This window comes from Bos indicus, chromosome 1 (assembly GCF_029378745.1).
Source record: "Bos indicus isolate NIAB-ARS_2022 breed Sahiwal x Tharparkar chromosome 1, NIAB-ARS_B.indTharparkar_mat_pri_1.0, whole genome shotgun sequence".
In the NCBI taxonomy this organism is placed as follows: domain Eukaryota; kingdom Metazoa; phylum Chordata; class Mammalia; order Artiodactyla; family Bovidae; genus Bos; species Bos indicus.
The window spans coordinates 83,979,616-84,006,163 of record NC_091760.1 but is presented as its reverse complement, the minus strand read 5'-3'; the positions used below and the strand labels follow the sequence as shown (position 1 = coordinate 84,006,163).

Genomic DNA, 26,548 nt, shown 5'->3' with positions numbered 1-26,548 from the left:
GGTGGGGGCACATTAACTTAGGCATTAAGTTACTTGCCTAAGATCATATAATTAGTTGAAGACCAAATCATCTACAATTACCCAGAATGTTTTAAGCTATCTCAAAAAAAAAGTGGCTATATTTGAGTTTTTAAAACAAAATATTGTTATTTATTTAAATAATAAATCTATGTAAGTACAGCTAGTTGAAGATCTCAGAGTCATACATAAGGTATTGCAGCTCCACAAACATCAAGGACCCCAAGGTTAATGGTGAAGGAAACTCCTGTCTGTGTAGGTGCAGTCAAGCCATATGGACCCCAGAAGTCTCTGTGGACTGAAAGTTATCAAATCAAATTCCAAATAATAAAAACATTTCACTGCAGCTTTTCTTCCAATTCAGTTGTAATTTTATTTAGAAGGATATGTTATTTGCTTTCAATAACAAGTCCAATAAATATGAAAGTATCATGAAACTTAAATTCATTATTCAAATGTATAGCATGGCATATCAATTTTTATAATGAAAATAAGAATTGGGAAAGCTGCTTTAGGAAACATCATAATTTCAGTTTAAATCTAATCTAACATGTTCCCAAACATTTTATTAGCGTTATTTTTCCTTGTTCCATGAAAGAGATATTTTAGAATTACTTCTGAGGAGCTTATGATAAATCCACCTTCAGTGATAACAGTCTCTCTGACTTTTATTTAGCCTCCCCTAAGATTATCAGCTGGTTTCTATATACAGGGTTTATGTATACAAGGATACATACCATAAAACTAGGCAATATTCTTTTCATCAGATATGAAGAAAGCTAGTCATTTGCTTCAATGCAGGCATATCCACAAGAATGCTTATGCTAGCACTAGTTTTAAACTGTTAGTCTAGTGGCATATATTATGGGGAGAAAATGACATGGGTGATCAAGGGTCCAAATTTTCTCTGTAATTTTTTAAACACCCCAAAGCCTGGGTGGTAGTTATTTCATATTACACACACAGCATCATTATGCAAAATCCCAGGTTTTTCAAGCAATCATTCAACTTTTTTTATTCTCTTGTAATCAATCAACATTTCATAGTATATTTTAACTCTTTGAATTACATATTACTTTGAATAGTCATCATCTGAATTAAATTGCTTTCAGAGGTGTCTTTTTTGCTGTATCCTTCAGATAGTTGTGATCAGAAACTACTGACTTGCTTGCTAGATCTACCTTCTGCCTTCTTTTGAACTGTTCTTAGGTCACAGACTGCCTCTCCTTATAGCTAACTCTTTACTTTCTCCCTTAAGGTTATGGTTTTTCGGAAGTCAACACATGTTTCTCTCAGAATCATCATAGGTTTCTTTTTCTTTTTTGGTAATTTGAATTTGATATGGTTTCAGTCAGAAAAATCACAAGGAAAACTTGCATGTCTTTTTCCCAGATTAATTTACCAGTTGTTTTCATTTTGCCTCATTTAGTTTATCATTCTTTGCTCCCACCCCCAACCCAAACACACATGTGCATTTGTGCAAGCAGATATATATGCACATCATTTTTTCTAAGTCATCAGAAGATATATTAGACACTTGTAAACACTTGTATATTTCCTTGGAACAGATTTCTTATGTAACCACAGTACAGTGAGCAGAAGTAGGAAATTTTAACATTTTACATCATATCTAATCTGCAGTCCACATTCAAGATTTACAAGTTGTCCCAGTATTATAACTGTTGCCCCCTCTCCAGAATCATGCAGTTGGTTTAGTTGTTATATCTCTTTAGTCTCTTGTAGTCACCTCAACTTTTCTTTGTCTTTCTTGACTTTAATATTTGAATATATAGGCCAGTTAATTTTGTAGTGTCCTTCAATTTAGGTTTGTCTGATGTTCACTGTGGTTAGAGACAGCATTTTTAGAAGGAGTGCCACAGAGCGGTGGAGTCTTGTCAGTGTATCGTGTCAGAAAACATAATATCAGTTTGTTTGAATATTAGTGATGTTAACTTTTCATTATTGGTTGTGGTGATCATCATTAGGCTCCCCACTTCAGAGGTACTGTTCTGGGATTGCTTTTGTTGCTTGAATCAAGATAGCAACTGACTAATTGCATACTGACTTGGATTATTTTATGTTCTTTGTGCAGCTCGAGATGCTGCTGTGCAGAAAATTGAGACTATTATCAAGGAACAATTTGCACTTGAAATGAAGAATAAGGAACATGAAATTGAGGTCATTGACCAGGTATAATGATCTTACAGTGAAAAAAACAAAACTATTGAAAAAACTGTATGTAATGAACTTTAAAAAATCTGTTGAAGTAGAATTACAGTGTATTTTTCCCCTTTGATGTTCTTTTAAAAGGTGCTTTCGCATTTCACGGGAGAAAGACCTATGTTTTTTTTTTTTTTTTTCCTTCAAATGAAATGGTGGAAAAAGATAAAGAAAAAAATCACTTGAAATTCTATCCCAAAAGATAATTCCTGTTTGCTCTTGTGCTTTGTGGACAACCACAAATAAATGTCTTTGTGGACATTTCTCAATGAATATACATATTTATTAATATGTCTATATATTCTTGCAAACATCATATTTTGTCATCCTTTTAAATATTTTGCCAATCTGAGGTGGAAATGGTCGTTTCTATTAGTTTTTCTTTGATTACTTTTTGGGGTCATTTGCATTTCTTATTTATGAATTATTTGTATATATCTTCTGTTATTTCCATTTTTAAAAATAACATTTATTTTAGCGACTGATTGAGGCAAGAAGGATGATGGATAAACTTCGTGCCTGCATTGTTGCAAACTACTATGCTTCTGCAGGACTTCTGAAAGTTTCTGAGGTAAGTTTTCCTCGTAAGCAGTCATTTCTGACCACCTATATAGATGTGTGAAGAGAAATTAGTGTTGATGTGGAATCCCTGCCTTCAAAAATTTCTCATATTGATCTTTTGAATTCAAGAAGCCTAGCCTGCCTTCCTGGGTATATATTAATACATACAGTTATCATTGTGTTCACTCATATCCTTCAGGTATACCTCTCTGCACTGTCAATAATGATAACTAACATTTTATTTTCTTTCACTTAATTCTTCTTTAATTTTTAGCACTGTTGTTAGGTTTGCAGATACAAAGATGAGTGTAACTCAGTTTTAACTTGCCTTATTCCTGTTCATTTCCTTATAGCTGGCTTTGGCGTAAATTATAGATCGATTGATTTTTCTCTTTTACTGCTAATGAATGGCAGAAGGCAATGGCACCCCACTCCAGTACTCTTGCCTGGAAAATCCCATGGATAGAGGAGCCTGGTAGGCTGCAGTCCATGGAGTTGCTAAGAGTTGGACACAACTGAGCGACTTCACTTTTACTTTTCACTTGCATGCACTGGAGAAGGAAATGGCAACCCACTCCAGTGTTCTTGCCTGGAGAATTCCCAGGGATGGGGGAGCCTGGTGGGCTGCCGTCTGTGGGGTTGCACAGAGTCGGACACGACTGAAGTGATTTAGCAGTAGCAGTAGCAGATTTACCCTATTCAAGAAGTCCTGATTTTTTTCCTGCTTACTTTGGAAAATTTTCAAATATATAGAAAAGGTGAAATAAGTACTTGTTTATGCATCACTTAGCTTCAACAATTTTAACAATTTGCCAAGTTTACTTTATCATCTTTATTTTTCTCTGAAACCTTAAAAAGTAAGTTCTAAGCATCATGATGCTTCATCCCTAAATACTTAATCCTAAGATTGTCTTCTGTGTAGTCATAATACTTAAGAGAATTAGCCCCTAATATTATTTGATAACCAATCCATATTCAGCTTTTTCTCAGTTTTCCCCAGAATATCTTCAAAGCTGGTTTTTTTTTTTGACAGGATTCAGTCAGGGTTCGTGGAGGGGAGTGTGGTGGCATACTGCTTTCCGCCATTCCCTGTGGTTTCGGCTGATAAGAGATACCTGTCATGTATGGGTCGTCTTGTTATCCCGTGGAGCTTTAGGCTATCCATGATACTTGGAGAAATTTGAAGCGTTATTTGAGATTAATCTTAGATAGTAGTAGTTTCTTCTACTGCAGAAGTTTCTGTATTACATTTTAGAGTCTGAACTACTTTTCATGGGCTACCATAACAAGTTACAATAAGCCTGATAGCTTAAAACAACAGGAGTTTATTATCTCATGCTTCTAGAAGCTAGCAGGCCAAGATCAAGGTGTGTTGGGTAGGCCATGCTCCCTCAAGACTCTAGGGAAGGATTCTTCTAGCATCTGGTGGTTATTGGCGGTACCTGGCATTGCTTGGCTTGTAGCTGCATCATTCCAGTTTCTGCCTTTAACTTCACATAGACTTTTCTCTCTACGTGTCTTCTCTTTTTCTTTTTGTATCCAACTTTCCTTGTAGTACACTAGTCATTTGAGTGAAAGTGAAGTGAAGTCGCTCAGTCGTGTCCGACTTTTTGCGACCCCATGGACTATAGCCTACCGGGCTCCTCCGTCCATGGGATTTTCCAGGCAAGAATACTGGAGTGGGTTGCCATTTCCTTCTCCAGGAGATCTTCTCGACCCAGGGATTGAATCTGGGTCTCCTACATTTGAGCCACCAGAGTGAGGCCTCCCCAAATCCAATATGACATCATCTTAACTTGATTACATCTGAAAAGAACTGATTTTCAAATAGAAACGTTCATAGGTTCTAGGTGGACAAGAATTTGTGGGAGATAACTGTTCAACCCAGGGCAGATTCCAATGTCATCTGTTATATAGCTTGCCATTGGAGTCAACAAGATGGACGTCGAGCACTAGCAGCTGTGTTACATAGGACTGTAGCTCCTCTGAAGAGCTGGTTATTCATTTGATGTTTTGTTGCCCTTTTTTAAAAAAAACTATTTAACAGTACTGAACTGTGCTATTTGATGGTCTAAAATGCACTGATTTTTGTTATATTCTGATTAGGATTTATTTAAGGATATTTAAGTATATTTTGTCTATCATGATCTGCCACTTAAAATTTATTTTTAGTTTCCTCTAACAAAATACATTTATAGCTGTAAAGTAAACTTTTATTTTTGAAATTAAGCTTTGTTGCTTTGAATTCTGAAACACTAGTCTCTGACTCTCTTACTCACTAAAACAATTATTTTAATTTCAATTAAATAATTTCTAAAACTCACTTCTTGGAAGTTACTACAGTGTATCAGTAGTACAGTATATCTGTATCAAGTAACAACTCTTCTTGTTTTATGTGTAAGTAATAAGACACAAAAAATACCCCAGGCTGGCTTCAGTGCTGGACTGTGCTATACTTTGTCCTATGTGGGAGTCATTTTATATATGCTTTTTAAAAATCTTTATATTTCTTACAGGAGTGTTTTATTTAGAATGGATGATGTATTTGAATCAAGCAATATGAGACATTTTTTAAAGTCAAATCTGACTTCCATGTGTTACTATTAGTGTATATTTATCTTTACTTTTCATTTACCTTCTGAGAACTTGAATCTTTAGCTTTTAGTGTTAGGACCTTTGCATAATTATTTCTCATTCTGCAGTTTTTGTTGATTTGGACTCTATTTTATGGGGATAGGTGACTCAGATGGTAAAGAATCTGCCTGCAGTGCAGGAGACCTGATTAGTCCCTGGGTCGGGAAGATCCCTGGAGAAGGAGATGGCTACCCACTCCAGTATTCTTGGCTGAGAGTTCTGTAGACAGAAGAGCCTGGTGGGCTACAGTCCATGGGATCACAAAGAGTCGGACACGACTGAGTGACTAAGCACAGCACAGCCATGATCCCGAAATAGATAAGGGTTTTTGGAAAGATCAAATTTTTGCCTACTTTCGCTGGATATGATTTAAAGTTTGTTTTGCTTACTTTCATTTTTGCAGGGATCAAAGACATGTGATACAATGGTTTTTAATCATCCTGCTATCAAGAAATTTTTGGAATCACCATCTAGGTCATCATCTCCTGCCAATCAGAGATCAGAAACACCATCAGCCAATCATTCAGAAAGTGATTCTTTATCTCAACACAATGACTTCTTATCTGACAAAGACACTAACAGCAATATGGATATAGAAGAAAGACTCTCAAGCAACACGGAGCAGAGACCAAGCCGAAATACTGGAAGGGTATATAGTTGGATGGGTGGAAGGGAGCCAAAAGAGAAGGGAACCAATATTTATTAAGTATACACACAGTATTTCATTTTATTGGAATTATAAGATATAAGTTGATTATCACTATTAGAGATGGGGAAACTCAGTCTCTATGAGGTTAAGGTTATAGTTGTCCACAAGTATCAGAACTGAGAATTAAACCTCTGTCTTTCTGACTTTACAATTCAAATCTCTGATCATTGCCCAACTCTCCCAGATGCCATTCATGTAGATAGGAGGAAAGAAACCTTGAGGAGTTGGCAGTACCTTAACTTTGCCCAAGGTCTTTCTACTTTATCAGGTTTATTCTCTCAAGAGCAGTGTCTCTTCAGTAGTTCCTCTTTGAAATTTAATGTTCTAAGATGCTTTAATAACTGAAAGAAACTTGAAAAATAATAAGTAGAATTGAAAACTGTTTATTACTCTTTGATCCTGTCAGTTTGTTATTTGAATTCCCGTCTCACACTGCTATGAAATTCTTGGTATAATACTTGACTATCAAATCCTCATTAGGAAAGACCAGTGGTTTTTCTCAACCAGATGTTCTGTGATAGAGGAAATTCCTAGGTTGCTTTCCACGTACTCAGACATCAAAGATTTGGTTATTTTTGATAAAAATATTTTCTGGCGACTTCCCTGGCAGTCCAGTGGTTAAGGCTGCACTTTCAGTGCAGAGGGCATGGGTTCAGTCCCTGGTCGGGAAAACTAGGATCCTACATGCTGTGTGGCATGACTCACCGCCACCCCCCCCAACAAAAAATTCTGATTACAAATTCATTCAGTTCATTGTGGAAAATTTTAAACTACAGAAAAGTAAGGGAGAACAGAAAAGTCATTCGTAATTAAACTACCCCAAATCAGAACTGTTAATATTTGGATTTAGTTGTTGTATAAATTATGGGGAAATACTGTATATGTTTTTCTTTTTTAATTAAGATAAATTTAGGTCATGCTAGTCATAGGGTTCAGAAGGCTGCTATCTTTTATGTAACATACATGCTCACGTTTATGTAATATACTTAGTGTTTACTGTGTACCAGGCACTTTCTAAGAACTGTACAAAACAATCTGAGATGCATACTATTATCACCCTTATTTTATAGATGAGGAAACTGAGACAGAGAAGTTAAGTGATTACCAAGATGATACATCCAGTAAATGTAAGGTCCAAGTCTTAAACACTGGCTGTCTTTCTCCATAGTCAAACTTTAAATTAACCATTATATGTAAACTGCTTCTTACTGAAAAATTTGTAATAGTACGGAAGGTTGGAAAAAAGGTAAATTTCATTGACCCTATCACCCATTCCCATTTCCCAGAGGTAACCTTTGTAGTAGTTTCCTATGTATTCTTCTACATCCTATTTGCATATAAAAGCTGCTATGTATGACTATTAAAAGCACACATATATGTGGAGTTACAGTGTACAGACTTTTTCTATAATAGAAAAATTACAGTAAAATTATTCTTTCATACTCTGAGAGGAGCCATAAAACCAGAGAATTTTGTAATTAAAAAAAAGAAAAATTGAGTTAGTCCATTTGTACCTTGTATGATTTTGTGGTTTCTACTTATTGAAAATTATACAAATTAAAAATGAAATTTGATTATGATTTTTTTCTAGGACACTTCTAGTATTGCTGGCTCCCATAAAACAGAGCAGCGGAATACTGATCTTACAGGAGATGAGACTTCACGACTTTTTGTAAAGAAAACAATAGTAGTGGGCAATGTGTCCAAGTGAGTATTCAGTCGAATTGTCTCATTTTCAATCATCCAGTTTTGGTAATATTCTGGCGTATTATTATCATAGTATTATAGTAGGAATAGGCTTCAGGAATTCTTTTTCCCAAACTCTTAGTTGTTTTAAAAGTAAATGAAGGTCCAGAAACTTGAGACTCCTTCATTGTATCTGTTCATCTTTGACATGGAATAAAATTGTGCTTAGTAAAAAAAATTTTTGCAGACATGAAGTTTTATGTATTTTTTAAAAACACTTATTTGGTTGTGCCGGGTCTTAGTTGAAGCATGTGAGATGTAGTTCTCTGACCAGGGATCGAACCCAGGCCCCCTGCATAGGGATCACAGAGTCCCAACCACTAGACCACCAGGGAGGTCCCACTTTTATATATTTTATTAAGCATGTAAGTGTGGATAACTTTGGAGGAACTTTGACTTCTTCTGACCTAGTTCTATCCTTAGGGGCCTTACCTAATTCCTAAAAATGTTTGTTTGGTTACCCAAATTGAAATGTTTTAAATTTATAACAAAAGGTTATAAAGCAGGTCTTGAAGACAGAATTCCTCCAAGCTAAAGGGCTATCTAACGGTATGTCTCATGCTGTCTAATAGGAGCATCATCATTTTTGCCAAGTGTTTAGGAATGGATAAAGACATAAATCTTCAACAGCTTAAGAATGTTCAGTTCAGTTCAGTCGCTCATTCGTGTCAGACTCTTTGCGACCCCATGAATCATGCATGCCAGGCCTCCCTGTCCATCACCAAATCCCAGAGTTCACTTAAACTCATGTCCATCGAGTCAGTGATGCCATCCAGCCATCTAATCCTCTGTCATCCCTTTCTCCTCCTGCCCCCAATACCTCCGAGCACCAGGGTCTGTTCCAATGAATCAACTCTTCCCATGAGATGGCCAAAGTATTGGAGTTTCAGCTTCAGCATCAGTCCTTCCAGTGAACACCCAGGACTGGTCTCCTTAAAGATGGACTGGTTGGATCTCCTTACAGTCCAAGGGACTCTCAAGAGTCTTCTCCAACACCACAGTTCAAAAGTATCAATTCTTCAGCGCTCAGCTTTCTTCACAGTCCAGCTCTCACATCCACACATGACCACTGGAAAAACCATAGCCTTGACTAGATGGACCTTTGTTGACAAAGTAATAGCTCTGCTTTTCAATATACTATCTAGGTTGGTCATAACTTTCCTTCCAAGGAGTAAGCATCTTTTAATTTCATGGCTGCATTCACCATCTGCAGTGATTTTGGAGCCCCAAAAAATAAAGTCTGACACTATTTCCACTGTTTCCCCATCTATTTGCCATGAAGTGATGGGACCAGATGCCATGATCTTAGTTTTATGAATGTTGAGCGTTAAGCCAACTTTTTCACTCTCCACTTTGACTTTCATCAAGAGGCTTTTTAATTCCTCTTCACTTTCTGCCATAAGGGTGGTATCACCTGCATATCTGAGGTTATTGATATTTCTCCCGGCAGTCTTGATTCCAGCTTGTGCTTCTTCCAGCCTAGCGTTTCTCATGGTGTACTCTGCATAGAAGTTAAATAAGCAGGGTGACAGTATACAGCCTTGACGTACTCCTTTTCCTATTTGGAACCAGTCTGTTGTTCCATGTCCAGTTCTAACTGTTGCTTCCTGACCTGCATATAGGTTTCTCAAGAGCAGGTCAGGTGGTCTGGTATTCCCATCTCTTTCACAATTTTCCATAGTTTATTGTGATCCACACAGTCAAAGGCTTTGGCATAGTAAATAAGGCAGAAATAGATGTTTTTCTGGAACTCTCTTGCTTTTTCCATAATGCAGTGGATGTTGCAATTTGATCTGTGGCTCCTCTGCCTTTTCTAAAACCAGCTTGAACATTGGAAATTCACGGTTCACGTATTGCTGAAGCCTGGCTTGGAGAATTTTGAGCATTACTTTACTAGCGTGTGAGATGAGTGCAATTGTGCGGTAGTTTGAGCATTCTTTGGCATTGCCTTTCTTTGGGATTGGAATGACAACTGACCTTTTCCAGTCCTGTGGCCACTGCTGAGTTTTCCAAATTTGCTGACATATTGAGTGCAGCACTTTCACAGCATCATCTTTCAGGATTTGAAAGAGCTCAACTGGAATTCCATCACCTCCACTAGCTTTGTTCGAAATGATGCTTCCTAAGGCCACTTGACTTCACATTCCAGGATGTCTGGCTCTAGGTGAGTGATCACACCATTGTGATTATCTGGGTCGTGAAGCTCTTTTTTGTATAGTTCTTCTGTGTATTCTTGCCACCTCTTTTTCATATCTTCTGCTTCTGTCAGGTCCGTACCATTTCTGTCCTTTATTGAGCTCATCTTTGCATGAAATGTTCCCTTGGTATCTCTAGTTTTCTTGAAGAGATCTTTCCCATTCTGTTGTTTTCCTCTATTTCTTTCCATTGATGGCTGAGGAAGGCTTTCTTATCTCTCTCTGCATTCAGATGCTTATATCTTTCCTTTTCTCCTTTGCACTTCGCTTCTCTTCTTTTCGCAGCTACTTGTAAGGCCTCCTCAGACAGCCATTTTGCTTTTTTTGCATTTCTTTTACATAGGGATGGTCTTGATCCCTGTCTCCTGTACAGTGTCACAAATCTCCGTCCATAGTTCATCAGACACTCTGTCTATCAGATCTAGTCCCTTAAATCTATTTCTCACTTCCACTGTATAATCATAAGGGATTTGATTTAGGTCATACCTGAATGGTCTAGTGGTTTTCCCTACTTTCTTCAATTTAAGTCTGAATTTGGCAATAAGGAGTTCATGATCTGAGCCACAGTCAGCTCCCGGTCTTGTTTTTGCTGACTGTATATAGCTTCTCCATCTTTGGCTGCAAAGAATGTAATCAATCTGATTTTGGTGTTGACCATCTGGTGATGTCCATGTGTAGAGTCTTCTCTTGTGTCGTTGGAAGAGGGTGTTTGCTATGACCAGTGCGTTCTCTTGGCAAAACTCTATTAGTCTTTGCCCTGCTTCATTCCATACTCCAAGGCCAAATTTGCCTGTTTCTCCAGGTGTTTCTTGACTTCCCACTTTTGCATTCCAGTCCCCTATAATGAAAAGGACATCTCTTTTGGGTGTTAGTTCTAAAAGGTCTTGTAGGTCTTCATAGAACTGTTCAATTTCAGCTTCTTCAGCATTACTGGTTGGGGCATAGACTTGGATTACTGTGATACTGAATGGTTTGCCTTGGAAACGAACAGAGATCATTCTGTCGTTTTTGAGATTGCATCCAAGTACTGCATTTCAGACTCTCTTGTTGACTATGATGGCTACTCCATTTCTTCTAAGGGATTCCTGCCCACAGTAGTAGATACAATGGTCATGTGAGTTAAATTCACCGATTCCAGTCCATTTTTAGTTCACTGACTCCTAGAATGTCAGCGTTCACTCTTGCCATCTCCTATTTGACTACTTCCAATTTGCCTTGATTCATGGACCTGACATTCCAAGTTCCTATGCAATATTGCTCTTTACAGCATTGGACCTTGCTTCTGTCACCAGTCACATCCACAACTAGGTATTGCTTTTGCTTTGGCTCCTTCCCTTCATTCTTTCTGGAGTTATTTCTCCACTGACCTCCAGTAGCATATTGGGCACCTACCGACCCAGGGAGTTCCCCTTTCAGTACCTATCATTTTGCCTTTTCATACTGTTCATGGGGTTCTCAAGGCAAGAATCCTGAAGTGGTTTGCCATTCCCTTCTCCAGTGGACCACATTCTGTCAGACCTCCCCACCATGACCCGCCCGTCTTGGGTTGCCCCACACGGCATGGCTTAGTTTCATTGAGTTAGACAAGGCTGTGGTCCTTGTGATCAGATTGGCTAGTTTTCTGTGATTATGGTTTCAGTGTGTCTGCCCTCTGATGCCCTCTCACAACACCTACCATCTTACTTGGGTTTCTCTTACCTTGGACGTTGGGTATCTCTTCATGGCTGCTCCAGCAAGCGCAGCCTCGAACGAGGGGTGTCTCCTCACGGCCGCCCCTCCTGACCTTGAACGTGGAATAGCTCCTCTTGGCCCTCCTGTGCCTGTGCAGCCTCCGCTCCTTGGACATGGGGTTGCTCCTCTCGGCTGGCTCCCCTGACCTCCGGCGTGTGGTCGCTCCTCTCGGCCGCCACCCCTGACCTCGGGCGTGGGGTAGCTTGGCCGGCTGCTGCCCCTGACCTCGGACGTAGGGTAGCTCATCTCGGCCACCGTGCCTGACCTTGGACGTGGGGTGCTTCTCTTGGCCACCGCCCCTGACCTCAGATGTGGGGTAGCTCCTCTCGACCACGCCTGTGCTGACGCAGCCTGACACTCTTGGTCACCACCCCTGTTATTTCCTCACAAAACTCTTTGCTCTTCTCCTCACTAGGCATTTCTTCCATGCTGCTTGTCATTTTTGTAACATTGTATCATTATTTCCAATTTTCATATGTCTTTTCCAAATCAGACTGGAATCTCTTTAGAAAGTGTATCTTGTTTGTTTTTGTGTCTCACAGTAGTTGGTGTTCAGTAAATGTTGATTGGTGAATAAATTGATATATTTATGAAAATTTAAATTAGATTCAATTATTGAAACTAAAGGATTCAGAATTACACTGAATATCTGGGGAGGGGAATCAGATGTCAGGGGAGTCTTCCAAATCCCAGTTAATGAACCACTGATAACAAACAGAAAGTACATTAAGAATCTCAGGATAATACAGAGATGTTCAGTAGTCTTTGTAGTATTTAAATAGAAGCATAAAATATGACTAAGGCAATTAGGTTTCTGTTTTACAAGTTATTTTAGAATTAGCATGCATTTAGCTAAGAGAACTAATGTGTTGTGTTGAGGTCTCACCTATAGTACAAGACATGTCAGCCCAGAAAAGGCCAAAACTAGAAATTCAGGTAGGCTCACCAGGCCACAAAAAGACTGGGGAGAAAGAGTTAATGACATTTTCAAACAATTATGTGTAATTTGTGGGTTTTGGGCTTTAAGGACAGGTGGACTTTATAAATAATGAGGAATGATTGGGATGAGACTTATAAAGTCCTTGTTTGTTCTGGAAGAGGGTAAAAATATTGATTTACTTTAGACTTTGTTAACAATACTTGTTAGAGTATCTAAGATAACAACTAAAAGAAAAGACATAGAGATTTAAACTTTAAAAGTAGTAAGGAGGGCTTCCCTGGTGGCTCAGTAGTAAAGAATCTGCCTGCCAAAATGCAGGAGATGCATGTTTAGTCCCTGGGTCGGGAATATCCCCTGGAGAGGGGAATGGCAACCCACTCCACTATTTTTGCCTGAAATCCCATGGACAGAGGAGTATGGTAGGCTATAGTCCATGGGATCACGAAAGAGTTGAACATGACTTAGCAACTAAATATCATCGTCGTCAATACACAGAAGTTGATTGTTTCTGTATGACAAACTTACAGAAAACAATTTTTAAAAGATACATTTACTCTAGCAATAAATAATGTAGCATAATAAACAAAAGATATGCTGGCCTTTTATGAAAATAAAAATTTTATTGAAACACATGAAGGAACTAAATGATTAGAGCAGTATGGCATGTTCATGGATAGGAAAGCTCAGTGTTGTAAAGATATCTCTTCTTCCTAAGTTGATATGTAGATATTCTGATTAAAGTGCTGATAGGGTTCATTAAATTCATAGGCTGGCTTTTATATATGGAAGAGCAAAGATAAAGATAGGACATGAGTACTCCTAAAGAAAAACTGGGTTAGGCAACCTGGCCCACTGTATTGCTAAGGATAACCATAGACATAGATGAATGTACAGAAGGCCATGACCTTATTTTCCAACAGAATGTTATAAGGGAGGCTCATGAAGTAAATGGCAACCCACTCCGGTATTTTTGCCTGGAAAATCCCATGGATGGAGGAGCCTGGTAAGCTACATTCCATGGGATCGCAGAGACTCGGAGACAACTTAGTGACTTCACTTTCTTTCTTTCTTTCTTTAATGAAGTAAAGCCAGAGCCTCAAAAGGAAGGGCTAAGGATTCTAGTTTTGCCATGGTTAGTACTTAGGGAAATGACTTGTTTTCTTTAAAGACAAAGAAACCACTTGGAACCTTGACAGCAATGAGTAGGAAACAGAAGAGTTCTGAGTTCTAGCACTTTTGAACCTGAATGAAATCACCCCACAGGCTAGAGGTTTCCTAACCCAGGAATAAAGTATGCTAGTTTGTTTCTACCTAGTGTACCCACTTAGCAGGAAAAGCAGGATTTTTTTTTAAATTGACTGATAATTAGAAAATAAAAAAACTTCAAGGGAATGCCTCTTCAGGCCTACCCCCCCCCCCCACCCTGAAAAAAGAGTTTAAAGAAAAGGGTTAACTGCAAAGACTTACTTTGGTTAGGTAATATGGCTATTAAATATTGCCTGAATTTTAGGGTTTTTTTTAAATGGAAAAGTTTCTCCAACTCTTCAGCTCCTGATAACCATTTTTCTACTCTGCTTCTAAGAATTTGATTTTTCTTTAGATTTCACATGGAAGTGATACCAAGCAGTATTTGTCTTTCTTTGCTTGACTTATTTCGCATACCATAATGCCATCAAGGTCTTTCTATCCATGTTGTAAAAAATGGCAGGATTTACTTCTTTCTTAGGACTGAATAATATTCCTGTGTGTATGTTAATATGTTTATCTATATCTCCTTAAAAATATTTTTGTTTAATTGAAGTACAGTTGATCTAGCAACATTATACTTGTTTTAGGTGGGCAGCAGAGTTATTTGATATTTTTATATATTGAAAAATGATTACCACAATAAGTCTAGTTACCATCTGTCACCATAGCTATACATTACCTGTACATTACATGACTTGTTTGTAACTGGAAGTTGAGTTTGTTCCTCTGCCTATTTATAAATTAGATATTTTTGTTTTGTTTTTGTTTTGGTATTTTTTGAGTTCTTCATGTTTTGAATATTAACCCTTTATCAGATACATGATTTAGAAGTATTTTTTTCCATTCCGTAGGCTGTCTTTTCATTTTGTTGGTGGTTTCCTTTCCTGTGCAAATGCTTTTTAGTTTGATGTCGTTCTACTTGTTTTGGTTTTATTGCCTCTGTTTTTGGTGTCAGATCCAAAAAATCACTGCCCAGACAGATATAAAAAATCTTGCCCTTTATACTTTCTTCCAGTTTTATGGTTTTAGGTCTTAAATTTAACTTGTGAATCCATTTTGTGTCGATTTTGGGTCTGGTGTGGATAGAGGTTCAGTTCATTGTTTTGCATGTGGCTTTTCAGTTTTCCCAGCAACATTTATTGAAACTGTCCTTTCCCTCATTGTGTATATTAGCTTCCTCGTTGGAAATTAATGACCAGTAAGTGTGAGTTTATTTCTTGTCTCTGTATTTTGTGCCATTGGTTTATGTGTTATTATTGCAATACAACACCATTTTGATTACTGTAGCTTTGTAATATAGTTTGAAACCAGGAAACATGATGCCTTCAGCTTTTATCTTCCTTCTCATGATTGTTTTGGCTATTCAGAATCTTTTCTGGTTGCACATAGATTTTAGGATTGTTTTTCTATTTGTAAAAAATGCCATTGGAATTTTGATAGAGATTGCATTGTAGTATGAACATTTTAACTGTTTTTCCAGTTCTTGAGCACAGAATATCTTTGCCTTCTTCAGTTTCTCTCATCAGTGTCTTATAGATTTTTAGTTTTATTTTTGTTTATTGAAGTATAGTTGATAGTGTCTTACAGTTTTCAATGTACAGGTCTTTTACCTCTTTGGTTAAATTGCTAAGTGTTTTATTGTATTTGATGCTGTTGTAAATGAAATTATTGTTAATTTCTCTTTCTGGTAGTTTGTTGTCGGTATATAGAAACAACTGATTTTTTAATGTTGATTTTATATCCTACAACTCTACTGAATTCATTTAATAGTTTTGTGATGGAGTCTTTAGGTTTTTCCATGTATGATATTATGATTTGTGCAAATAGAGACAATTTTACTTCCTTTTCATTGGATGCCTTTTATTTCTTTCTTTTTTTTTTTTTTTTGTCTAATTGCTCTGGCTAGGACTTATAGTACTGTGTTGAATAAAAATGGCAATAGTGGACATCCTTGTCTTGTTCCTGATCTTAGAGGAAAATCTTCTGGCTTTCACCATTCAGTATGATCTTAGCTGTGGACTTGTCATGTGTGGCTTTATTATTTTAAGAATTGCTTCCTCTATATGCAGTTGTTGAGAATTTTTATTATGAATAGATACTGAATTTTGTCAAATGCTTTTACTGCATCTTTTGAGATGATTATATAATTTTTAGCCTTCATTTCATTAATGTGATGTGTTGCATTGATTTGTAGATGTCAAACCATCCTTGTATGCCTGGAATAAATCTCACTTGCTCATGTTGTATGATACTTTTAATGTACTGTTGAATTCTGTTTGCTAATGTTTCATTGAAGAATTTTGCATTTACTTTTATCAAGGATTGTTGTTTAGTCACTCAGTCATATATGACTCTTCTGTGACCCCATGGACTGTAGCCTGCCAGGCTCCACTGTCCATGGGATTTCCCAGGCAAGAATACTGGTGTGGGTTGCCATTTTCTTCTCTAGGAGATCTTCCCAACCCAAGGATTGAACCAGCATCTCCTGCATTCACAGGCAGATTCTTTACCACTGAGCCACCTGGGAAGCCCTTTATCAGGGATACTGGCTTATAATTTTCTTCTCTTGTAGTATCGTCATTTGGCTCTGGTATTGGTAATTTTGGGTTCATAAAATGAGATCATTGAGTGTTCCCTCTTCTTTTATTTTTTGGAAGAGGTTGAGGATTGGAATCAATTCTTTATCTGTTTGGTAGAATTCACCCTTTAAATAAACCACTGGTCCTAGAATGTACTTTGTTGGCAGGTTTTTGTTTGCTGATTCAGTCTCCTTACTAGTAACTGTTCTGTTCAGATTTCTGTTTCTTCACCATTCAGTCTGGATAGGGTGTCTGTTTCTAGGTTTTATTCAGTACTGCTAAGTTGTCCAGTTTGTTGATGTGTACTTGTTCTTAAGTCTTTTATGATCTTTTGTATTTGTGTGGTATCAGTTGTAACATCTCCTCTTTCATTTATAATTTTATTTGTTTGAGTCCCTCCTCTTTCTTGGTAAGTCTGTGTAAAGATGTTTGTCTATTTTATCTTTTCAAAAAACCAACTCTTCTTTCTTTGACCTTTTCTATTGTGTTATTTAGTCTCTGTTTCCACTGTGATCTTTGTTCTTTTCTTTTTTTTTTCATTTTTCTAACTTAGGGTTTAGTTTGTTTTTCTCCTTCTAGTTCCTTAGGGTATAAAGTTAGGTTGTTAATTTGAGATCTTTTTTTCTTTATGTAGGCATTTATCACTATAAACTTCCTTCTTAGAACTGTTTTTGCTGCATCACTAAAGTTTTGATATGCTCTATTTCCATTTTCAGATGTCTCTAGGTATTTTTTAATTCTCTTTTGATTTCTTTTTTACCTATTAATTGGTAAGTAGTATGTTGTCTACTCTTTATGTATGTGTAAATTTTCCCATTTTCTTCTTGTAATTGATTTTTAATCTTGTTTTAAGTAGTAGTTAATTGGTTTGTTAGGAACAAAGATTTCAAGTCGTTTTTTTTCTCCCTACTCTAGGTATATACCTCCTGATAAGAGAGAAGAAAATGACCAGTCAACCCACAAGTGGATGGTATATGTCCGAGGCTCTCGTAGAGAACCCAGTATTAATCATTTTGTCAAGAAAGTTTGGTTCTTTCTTCATCCCAGCTATAAACCAAATGACCTTGTGGAAGTTAGGTGAGCACTATTTGAGTTATTAAACCTGAGAAGTACAGAATTACTGAAGTGGAAGGAAAGTGATTTAACTTAAGAACTTTGAAATTCTTGTATTATTAATAATTTTTTCAGCTTTGGCTTTTAGTCACAATATAATTTTAGCTGTGGTTCTTTACTGCAGATTTCTGTCTCACTGAACAGGTATCATCCTCACCTATCAGGTTGTTACCATATGAATTACACCAGCTTATTCTCCTCTCCTTTGGAAATAACTTATTTATATAGATATAGATAAATAAAAAAATGTTACTGTTTTTATGATTATCAGAATATATTAGAATTTAATAAAGGATTCTGACTTTATAGAAATACTTAATGTTGTAAGTTCCCCATGATCTCACCCTCTCAGAAGTAACCTTTAATGATATTTTTTTTCTCTGTTTTTAATCTAGCATAGCTATTGAAGTTTTTTGTTGTGATTATTTCACAAAGATGGAATGATTTTATACACACACACACACATTATATGTATACACTCTTGTAAAATTTGTTTCATTTAGGTGTATTGTTCACATCTATATGTGATGTTACCTGTCACATGTATGTTCACTATATGAATGTATTGTAGAAATGGTTCTGGTTTATTATCAATGAAATCTCCTGTATCTTCAGCTTTCTTCAGAACATTCCTTTAGAGCACTCCTAACTCTTAAGTAAAACCTGACTAATTCCTGAGAACACTGCTTCTCCTGAGAAAACTTTCAAGTGGCAACTTTTGTTTTCTTTTTTTCCTCTTACACACGGTGTATACCATTGATTCTAGAAATGGGTGCTTGTCTGTCTTTCTTGTATTTGTGGCTTCCAGACCAGTTTTCCCCTTCTTTTCTCTAAAAACTTCTGCTCCTTTGAAATTTCATAAGATCTGCTGCTGCTTCTTTTTGGAGCATTTACTGATTTCCTAGTCATTCCTCTTTCAAATACAGTTTTAGCACCTAGTATGCTGATATTCCCTCTACCAGTACACTTGCCATCACTCTTACAGACTTTGATATGCAGATAGACAAGTCTTCTAAAACCTTGGTCTCCCAGTTCATTGATTTCCTTACTTTAATAATAATATTATGTTAGTGATATACCATGGAGTCTAAGCTGAGTAAGGAGAGAAGGAGATTACATTGGGAGATTACACAATAGCAATAATGAGTAGTGAAAACTGGTGTGGACAAGAAATGAAAATCTCTATGGGGGTCAAAAAATAAATCTATTTCTAATAAATAAATTAGAAATGGAGCTGGAAGATAGGCATTGTTGGTCAAAAAGTCAAATACTTGGAAATGAGATTTTTTTAGCTAGTACAGAACATTTATATTCTTCATAGGATATTTAGGTATATATTAATTATCAGCTGATCTGTCCTTTAATATGCACTTAATTCTCATAAAAACATGGATCTGATGCTAGATTTTGTTAATAATTTTGATTCCTGTACTAATACTATACTAATTGTTTTGCTTAATAGAGTATGCTGATCTTAGGTAGAGTATGTTCCCCTGATTATTATTATATTATTCTACAGTTTTTGTCTTGGTCATTCTTGAGTACATATGTTGTTCCAGATTACTTTAGATTCTAAGTGTTGATTTATGGATTGAAATCGCATTGAATTAATGATTAATTTTCATACTTTTTATGATATTGAATCTTTCTATCTTGTCTACCCAAGAGAATGAATCAGTGTAAGAGTTTTCCAGTGCAAACAAGGTTTTTTCTTTTACTTCCTTTATTTTCTTGACATATTTGATTTGATAGAACCTTGGAAAAGTGTTGCTATTCTGTTTTATTCTTATGGTACAGATTGATAAAGGAGCAAGTACATTCGTAGGCTCTCAAACTTAGAGTTGAAAAAACCTTGTGGTTTTGTTTCAGTCTATATCTGATTCATGAAACCTTTTAGAAATACCCAGTACAGCTCATCTAGCCTCACCTAGAATTCCACTGGTGACCTATATTTGTTTTCTTTGCTAGGAATACCATCTTCCTATTGTCTGTCTTCTTTGCTTATACACACATACATATGCTTATGTGTACACATATATACACAGTGTAGCTGTCTTTCTTAAGATCTGCTGTTTATCCTTTAAGACATAACTCAGAAGTTAACTTTCTCAATGATTCCTTCTTTGCCCTACTTTCTTTCAGGGGTTAAAATACAAGTAAATGATTGTTTACTTGAATTCTTGGAATAGTAACAATATTTTGTACTTTAAGATAACTTAAGAATAACAGTATTTTCTGAGTTTAGATATCCTAACTCCAAATTAGCCCATTGTTTTAGTACAGATATTTTAGTGATTTTGTTAAGAAGTAGTAGGTGAGTTTAAAAACCACTTTGTCCATAAAGATATAAATATTAATATAAAAAACATGTCTTAATGTCCAGGCAAAAATTCCATACAGTAAAACAGCAGCAGCAACAACACTGTTTTAGGAAAGCATTTTATTTAATGTAAAACGTGTGAATCAGTTAAAATGTATTAATCATATTTTTCTATTGATGATAAACATTTGATTTACTAAAAATGGGGTTAGAAGCTCATTATGTAAAACCCTAATACTTTAATGATGCAAATCAGTGCCCATATTATTTCTCAGTTCTCATCCCAAGAATTGGACTTTGTGAAACACATGGCTTCCTTTAGGCTGTAGAAAAGTATCATGCAATAATATATGAAATTGTATTTACTAAGAAATCTAATCTGTAGGTAAAGGTCATGTTTATCAGATTATATTTTAAGTCTGAGGAAATCCAGGGGAGACATCATGCCATAGCTCCTTGTCAAATTTCTCTCTTACCTTTTACATCTAGAGTATCTTCTGTTAATTCTAAATGAGCTTTGTTTTGTGAAATTTATGAGGTTTCACGTTTTCTGTTTGACTCATGCCACTGGGACAGTATTCCATAATTAGGTGTGGTGATATATGTGACCAGTTAAGTTTTTCACAGCTTTTGAATTACACTATTACCGCATACCTTTCCCAAGAGCATACTTTTACTGTATGTTTTATTAAGTACAATACTATGATTTTTAAATAATATTTTAAAAGAGAACCTTGCTTGTGTGTTTCTAGAGAAACAGTTTGTTAATGATCAACCATACCTCTGTTTTCATAGCAAGTAATATATATAAATTTGTTATTATACTTACTAATTTACATGTATGTCTCCCTTACTAGATTCAGAACTTCTGGATGTTTGGGAATTTTTCTTAATTGTCTTTATCTAGAATCATGTCCAGCATGTAGTAAATGCTCATTTCATGTTGAGTGAATTATGACTTCGTGATGTGGGCCTTTCTATTTTTAAGTGGCTATGTTTGTTTGGATGTTTTTAATTATATTGAGGACTTTAAAGGAAGCTGAGCACCTAAGGATTGATGCTTTTGAACTGTGGTGTTGGAGAAGACTCTTGAGAGTCCCTTGGACTGCAAGGAAATCCAACCAGTCTATCCTAAAGGAAATCAGTCCTGAATATTCATTGGAAGGACTGATGCTGAAGCTCCAATACTTTGGCCGCCTGATGTAAAGAACTGACTCATTGGAAAAGACCTTGATGCTGGGAAAGATTGAAGGTGGGAGGAGAAGGGGATGACAGAGGATGAGATGGTTGGATGGCATCACGGACTCGATGGACATAAGTTTGAGCAAGCTCCGGGAATTGGTGATGGACAGGGAAGCCTGGCGTGCTGCAGTCCATGGGGTCACAAAGAGTCAGACACGACTGAGCGACTGAACTGAATTATATTGAGGAGAGTCCTAACTTTAACTTCTAACGAGTACACTTCCATACATTTTGTGACACCACACAGAATCATTATAAACTCTTTTCCATGTAGCTGTTGTTCAGATATTTTGAGAGCACTGTTAGGTCTCTCCTGTTTTCCTCCAAGCCAGACATCCACATTTGTTTCAGTTGTTTATGTGACTTTGTGTTCCTCTGCCCATATAATGTGCCAGGTTATACTCTCTGGCACATTCCAGTTTATCTGTATTCTTAAAATATTCTTCTTAGAACTAAACTTTAAACTTCAGGTATGACAGAACATTAACCTGTGTCCTTGATTTAATTTAACTCTATGTTCTTTACGAGACTTTTAAGATGTTTCTTGTGTCAAAGTATCTAGAGTAATGTGATGAGTAGGTGAGATCTTTTCAGCTGACTTGAAACTTAAGGATAATCTCTCTGAACCAAAGTGCATGTGTGTTTCCCATGCACTGTGAATCTCCTTGTCAGAGCACATTACCTGATGAAGAGCATGGGTAGATTCTGCTCTTACATACCATCTGTTTTCCATTAAGTTCAGTTGCCATGGCCATCCTTAGCCAACTTTCTAAAAGCTGTGACTGTAAACTTTGATTTTAGGCACAAGACAGTCACTACATGTTTGCTAGGCTTAGGACTTGATACAGGGATTTCAAACATGAAGAACACATGGTTCTGGTGTTAGAATATTCCTGGCCTTTGTGTGTGAGAGACTACAATGGACTAGGCCCCCAAAGGACTGTCCTAGTGAGCGTCTTCAAATTGTATCATTTTAAAAAAAGGATCACGGGCTGCGGGGGGCCGCTCTGGAGCCTGTTACTTGAGATTAAGCCTCAGATTCACTACTTAATTGCTCTGTGACCTTCGGCTAGTTACTTGGCCTCACTGTGTCTCAGAGAGGATATTTCATATTGTGGTTATAAAGATTAGATTAGTTAATAGATATAAAGGGCTTAGAAGAGTAGTAGGATTATGCTAAACAATATAAGTATTTGCTTCTGCTGCTGTTACAAGGAACAGAATGTGTTTACCCTTCAGGGTGGACAACTTAGTGGAATGTTTTAGATTTTTTGAAGGTCCTATGGAGGAAGAATTTATTTGTGATTGCAGAAAGCATACAACTTACAGGAGGAGAATGAAATATTTTTTATAACAGAGCTCTTCAGAAATGTAAGCCCTTTCTTGCTCCCCGGCCATCTTGGCAGTTGCTCTTGGTTGGGGGCATCCTGTACCTAAGACCAGAAGATGGTGGCCACAAAGAAAATGACAGAGTCACTGGAGTCAATCAACTCTGGGCTCCAACTGGTTAAGAAAAGTGGAAAGTATGTGCTGGGCTACAAGCAGATTCTGAAAATGATCAGACAAGGCAAAGCGAAACTGGTAATCCTCACCAACAACTGCCCAGCCTTGAGGAAATCTGAAATAGAGTATTATACTGATTGGCCAAAACTGGTGTCCATCACTACAGTGGCAATAATACTGAATTGGGCACAGTATGTGGAAAATACTCCAGAGTATGCACACTGGCTATCATTGATCCAGGTGGTTTTGATATCATTAGAAGCATGCCAGCACAGACTGGTAAAAAGTAAATTGTGTACAAATTTTCTTTAATAAAACTGGCCAGGCACAAAGACAGAAATATAGATCAATGGAACAAAATAGAAAGCCCAGAGATAAATTCACGCACCTATGGACACCTTATCTTTGATAAAGGAGGCAAGAATATTCAACGGAGAAAAGACAATCTCTTTAACAAGTGGTGCTGGGGAAACTGATCAACCGCTTGTAAAAGAATGAAACTAAAACAGTTTCTAACACCATGCACAAAAATAAACTCAAAATAAACTAAAAATCTAAACGTAAGACCAGAAACTATAAAACTCCTAGAGGAAAACATAGAACACTCTGACATAAATCACAGCAGGATCCTCTATGACCCACCTCCCAGAGTAATGGAAATAAAAACAAAAATAAACAAATGGGACCTAATTAAACTTAAAAGCTTTTGCACAATGAAGGAAACTATAAGCAAGGTGAAAAAACAGCCTTCAGAATGGGAGAAAATAATAGCAAACAAAGCAACTGACAATCTCAAAAATATACAAGCAGCTCATGCAGCTCAGTACCAGGAAAATAAATGACCCAATCAAAAAATGGGCCAAAGAACTAAACAGACACTTCTCCAAAGAAGACATACAGATGGCTAACAAACACATGAAAAGATGCTCAACATCACTCATTACCAGAGAAATGCAAATCAAAACCACAATGAGGTACCATCTCATGCCAGTCAGAATGGCAGCTATCAAAAAGTCTACAAACAATAAATGCTGGAGAGGGTGCAGAGAAAAGGGAACCCTCTTACACTGTTGGTGGTAATGCAAACTAGTACAGCCACTATGAAGAACAGTGTGGAGATTCCTTAAAAAACTGGAAATAGAACTGCCATATGACCCAGCAATCCCACTACTGGGCATACACACCAAGGAAACCAGAACTGAAAGAGACACGTGGACCCCAGTGTTCATTGCAGCACTGTTTACAATAGCTAGGACATGGAAGCAACCTAGATGTCCATTGGCAGACGAATGGATAAGAAATGGGGGGCACATGTACAATATTGTAAAATAACTAGCCTCCAATTAAAATAAATAATTTAAAAAAAACCCTGGCCAGAGCTTATTTAAATTAAAAAAAGAAATGTAATAGGAAGTTTCATTAGGTAGTGGATTTGGGGTCACTAGAAGTGATCCTAAAAGACTGGTTGGCCATTTGAATTAATTAGTTGGACGAGGAGTTATGCTTCATTCTATATTTTTAAGAAAGCCATTTTTAAAGTCCAGTATTCTGTGAGTTTTTCTTCTTGGTTATTGATACATTTCACCCCCTATGAGGAATCTGTGCTGTGCTTTGTGGCTGAGTCGTGTCCGACTGTGTGACCCTATAGATTGTGACTCACCACACTCCTCTGTCCATAGGGGTTTTCCAGGCCAGAATACTGAAGTGGGTTGCCATGCCCTCCTTCAGGGAATCTTCCCAACCCAGGTCTCCCACACTGCAGACGGATTCTTTACCATCTGAGCTACCAGGGAAGTCCAAGAATACTGGAGTGGGTAGCCTGTCCCTCCTCCAGGGGATTTTCCTGACCCAGGAATTGAACCGAGGTCTCCTGCATTGCAGGCAACTTCTTTACCAGCTGAGCTACCAGGAAAGCCCTTGAGGAATCTAGAAATACAGAATTATCTTCAAGCGAAGCAGTCCTTTTTTGTGTGAAACACATAATATCTTTTGAAGTAGAATATTTGGTAGCTGATGTCTCATCTGTTGGTAGGTCTTAGATTCCTTTTTTGCTTCCAAAAATACGGTTAAGGAGGAATTTCCTGTTAAAATCCTTGTTCCTTTTCCCTGGTTTGTCTGTCTTCTGTCTTCCTGCAGTCCTTCCTATCCATTCACTAAAGTTTAGCCTATAAATGGTAGAGCACAGCTGATTTACTATATCCTTTATAAGAGAAGTTCAGCATACAAACAATATGATTAACGAATATTGCAAAATGAATTTAGGCCATTCACTTAGCTTTACTGGAATTTAAGTGACTAACCCTGTCATCTATAGAGTTTTCTTTAATTATTCTTAAGTCCACTATGTTTCTAGGCCCTGCTGTATCTCTGACTTTGGATTCCTTTTCAGGCTGCTGTCTCAAGTCAACCTTCTCATTTGATCCCACATCTGTCTTTTATTTCTGTCTGAATTTATGCTGACATCATGGCTGCTTCTCTTGCTATCTCAGCTGGTTTCTTCCAGGCACTCTTATTTCTTTGCTTTCTTTTTTTCCTAGTTTATAATACAATTGTTGTTTTCTCTACTTTCCAGGCTGCTGCCATACTCAGGGATTTTTCCTGCCTTGGGCTCTCCTGGTAGCCTCTGGCCTTGTGCCTGATGATTCATATCTGTTCCTAGACTCCTCTCAGGTTGTTTTCTTGCACTCCCTCTACCTTACTGAATTCATGTCTCTCCTTAGTTTTCCAAAAGCACATCCCACTGAAAGTGCTTTCTTCCTGCAGTCTTGGCATCCTCTCTCATTATAGTAATTCCAGGCCAGTGATTCATAATGAACATTTTCACTTTAAAGCATTCTCTCTTTCCTCCATTAACTTAAACCATGTTATTCTTAAGTACATGGGGGTCTCAATTACATTTTTAAACTTTTTATTATGGAAAATTCCAGACATAGACAAAGTAGAGTATATTGAATCCTTATGTACCCAACACCAATTATCAACAGCAAACCAGTCTTTTTCTCATCACTCTTCCTTTTTATTTCCTTCACAAATTACATTTTGACTGAAAATTCTCATCTGTTTAGCAATCACACACATTCCTCTCTATTCACTAAAATTATGTAAAGTCAGATTCAATTTTTTTTAAGTCTTAGTAGATAGTTTAAATAAATTTGTCACCTTTAGATTGAATATGGTTTATTTTGTTTTTGCCAGAGTGGAGGAATAAGTGAGTGTTTAGGGGTAAGGAATGTCCCTCACAGCCTCTGTCAGGTAGCAATCCAGAATTCTGGCTTTAATATTGTGACATCTGTCAAATCACCTTAGTTCCCTGTCTGTGAAAATGATGACACTGGATTATATGGTGTAAGTGTCTTAGCTCTAAGTATTCAGTGGTTGAAAGTTTAACGTAGATTTGAGTTGGATTTTTTTCTTTTTTGGTTTAGCATTTTAGCAAAATTCAGCATATTGATTTAGCATTAACTGAGGAAATATAAATAATCATCAGAAAGATGTGACGTTCTAACGTACCCATTATGGGAAAACTTCCTTTTCTAGAATGAGAGAGTGAACATGGACTAATACATTAATATCTGCTTTTCCCTAGAGAGCCTCCTTTTCACTTGACCAGAAGAGGCTGGGGTGAGTTTCCTGTCAGAGTTCAAGTTCACTTTAAGGACAGCCAGAACAAGCGGATAGATATCATACATAATCTGAAGGTATTGTAACAAAACAAAGCGTTGCTCCCCAGAAATGAAGTGTCTCTTCTCACCTACACCTGAAGTGGTAGGTTAGACCTGAGAGAAGTTA

The 26,548-nt window shown here is 37.0% G+C and overlaps 1 protein-coding gene and 1 pseudogene across 11 annotated transcripts in view; both read left to right on the top strand.

Annotated features, from left to right (window-relative positions):
• Positions 1–26,548, top strand: part of YEATS2 (YEATS domain containing 2) — a 102,601-nt gene that overhangs the window by 21,712 nt on the left and 54,341 nt on the right. For 9 of the 11 annotated variants that reach the window (XR_011567081.1, XM_019958882.2, XM_070791044.1 and 6 more), the window contains exons 3-8: positions 2,111–2,208; positions 2,717–2,809; positions 5,837–6,082; positions 7,734–7,849; positions 17,497–17,658; positions 26,346–26,457. Coding sequence is in view for 10 of the 11 variants with exons in the window: in XM_019958882.2 (XP_019814441.1) it covers positions 2,111–2,208; positions 2,717–2,809; positions 5,837–6,082; positions 7,734–7,849; positions 17,497–17,658; positions 26,346–26,457 (827 nt within the window). In the remaining variant the exon portion in view is untranslated. The other 2 variants (XM_070791072.1, XM_070791067.1) reach the window with 2 other exon arrangements.
• On the top strand, positions 17,667–26,338 carry LOC139183591 (large ribosomal subunit protein eL30 pseudogene; annotated as a pseudogene).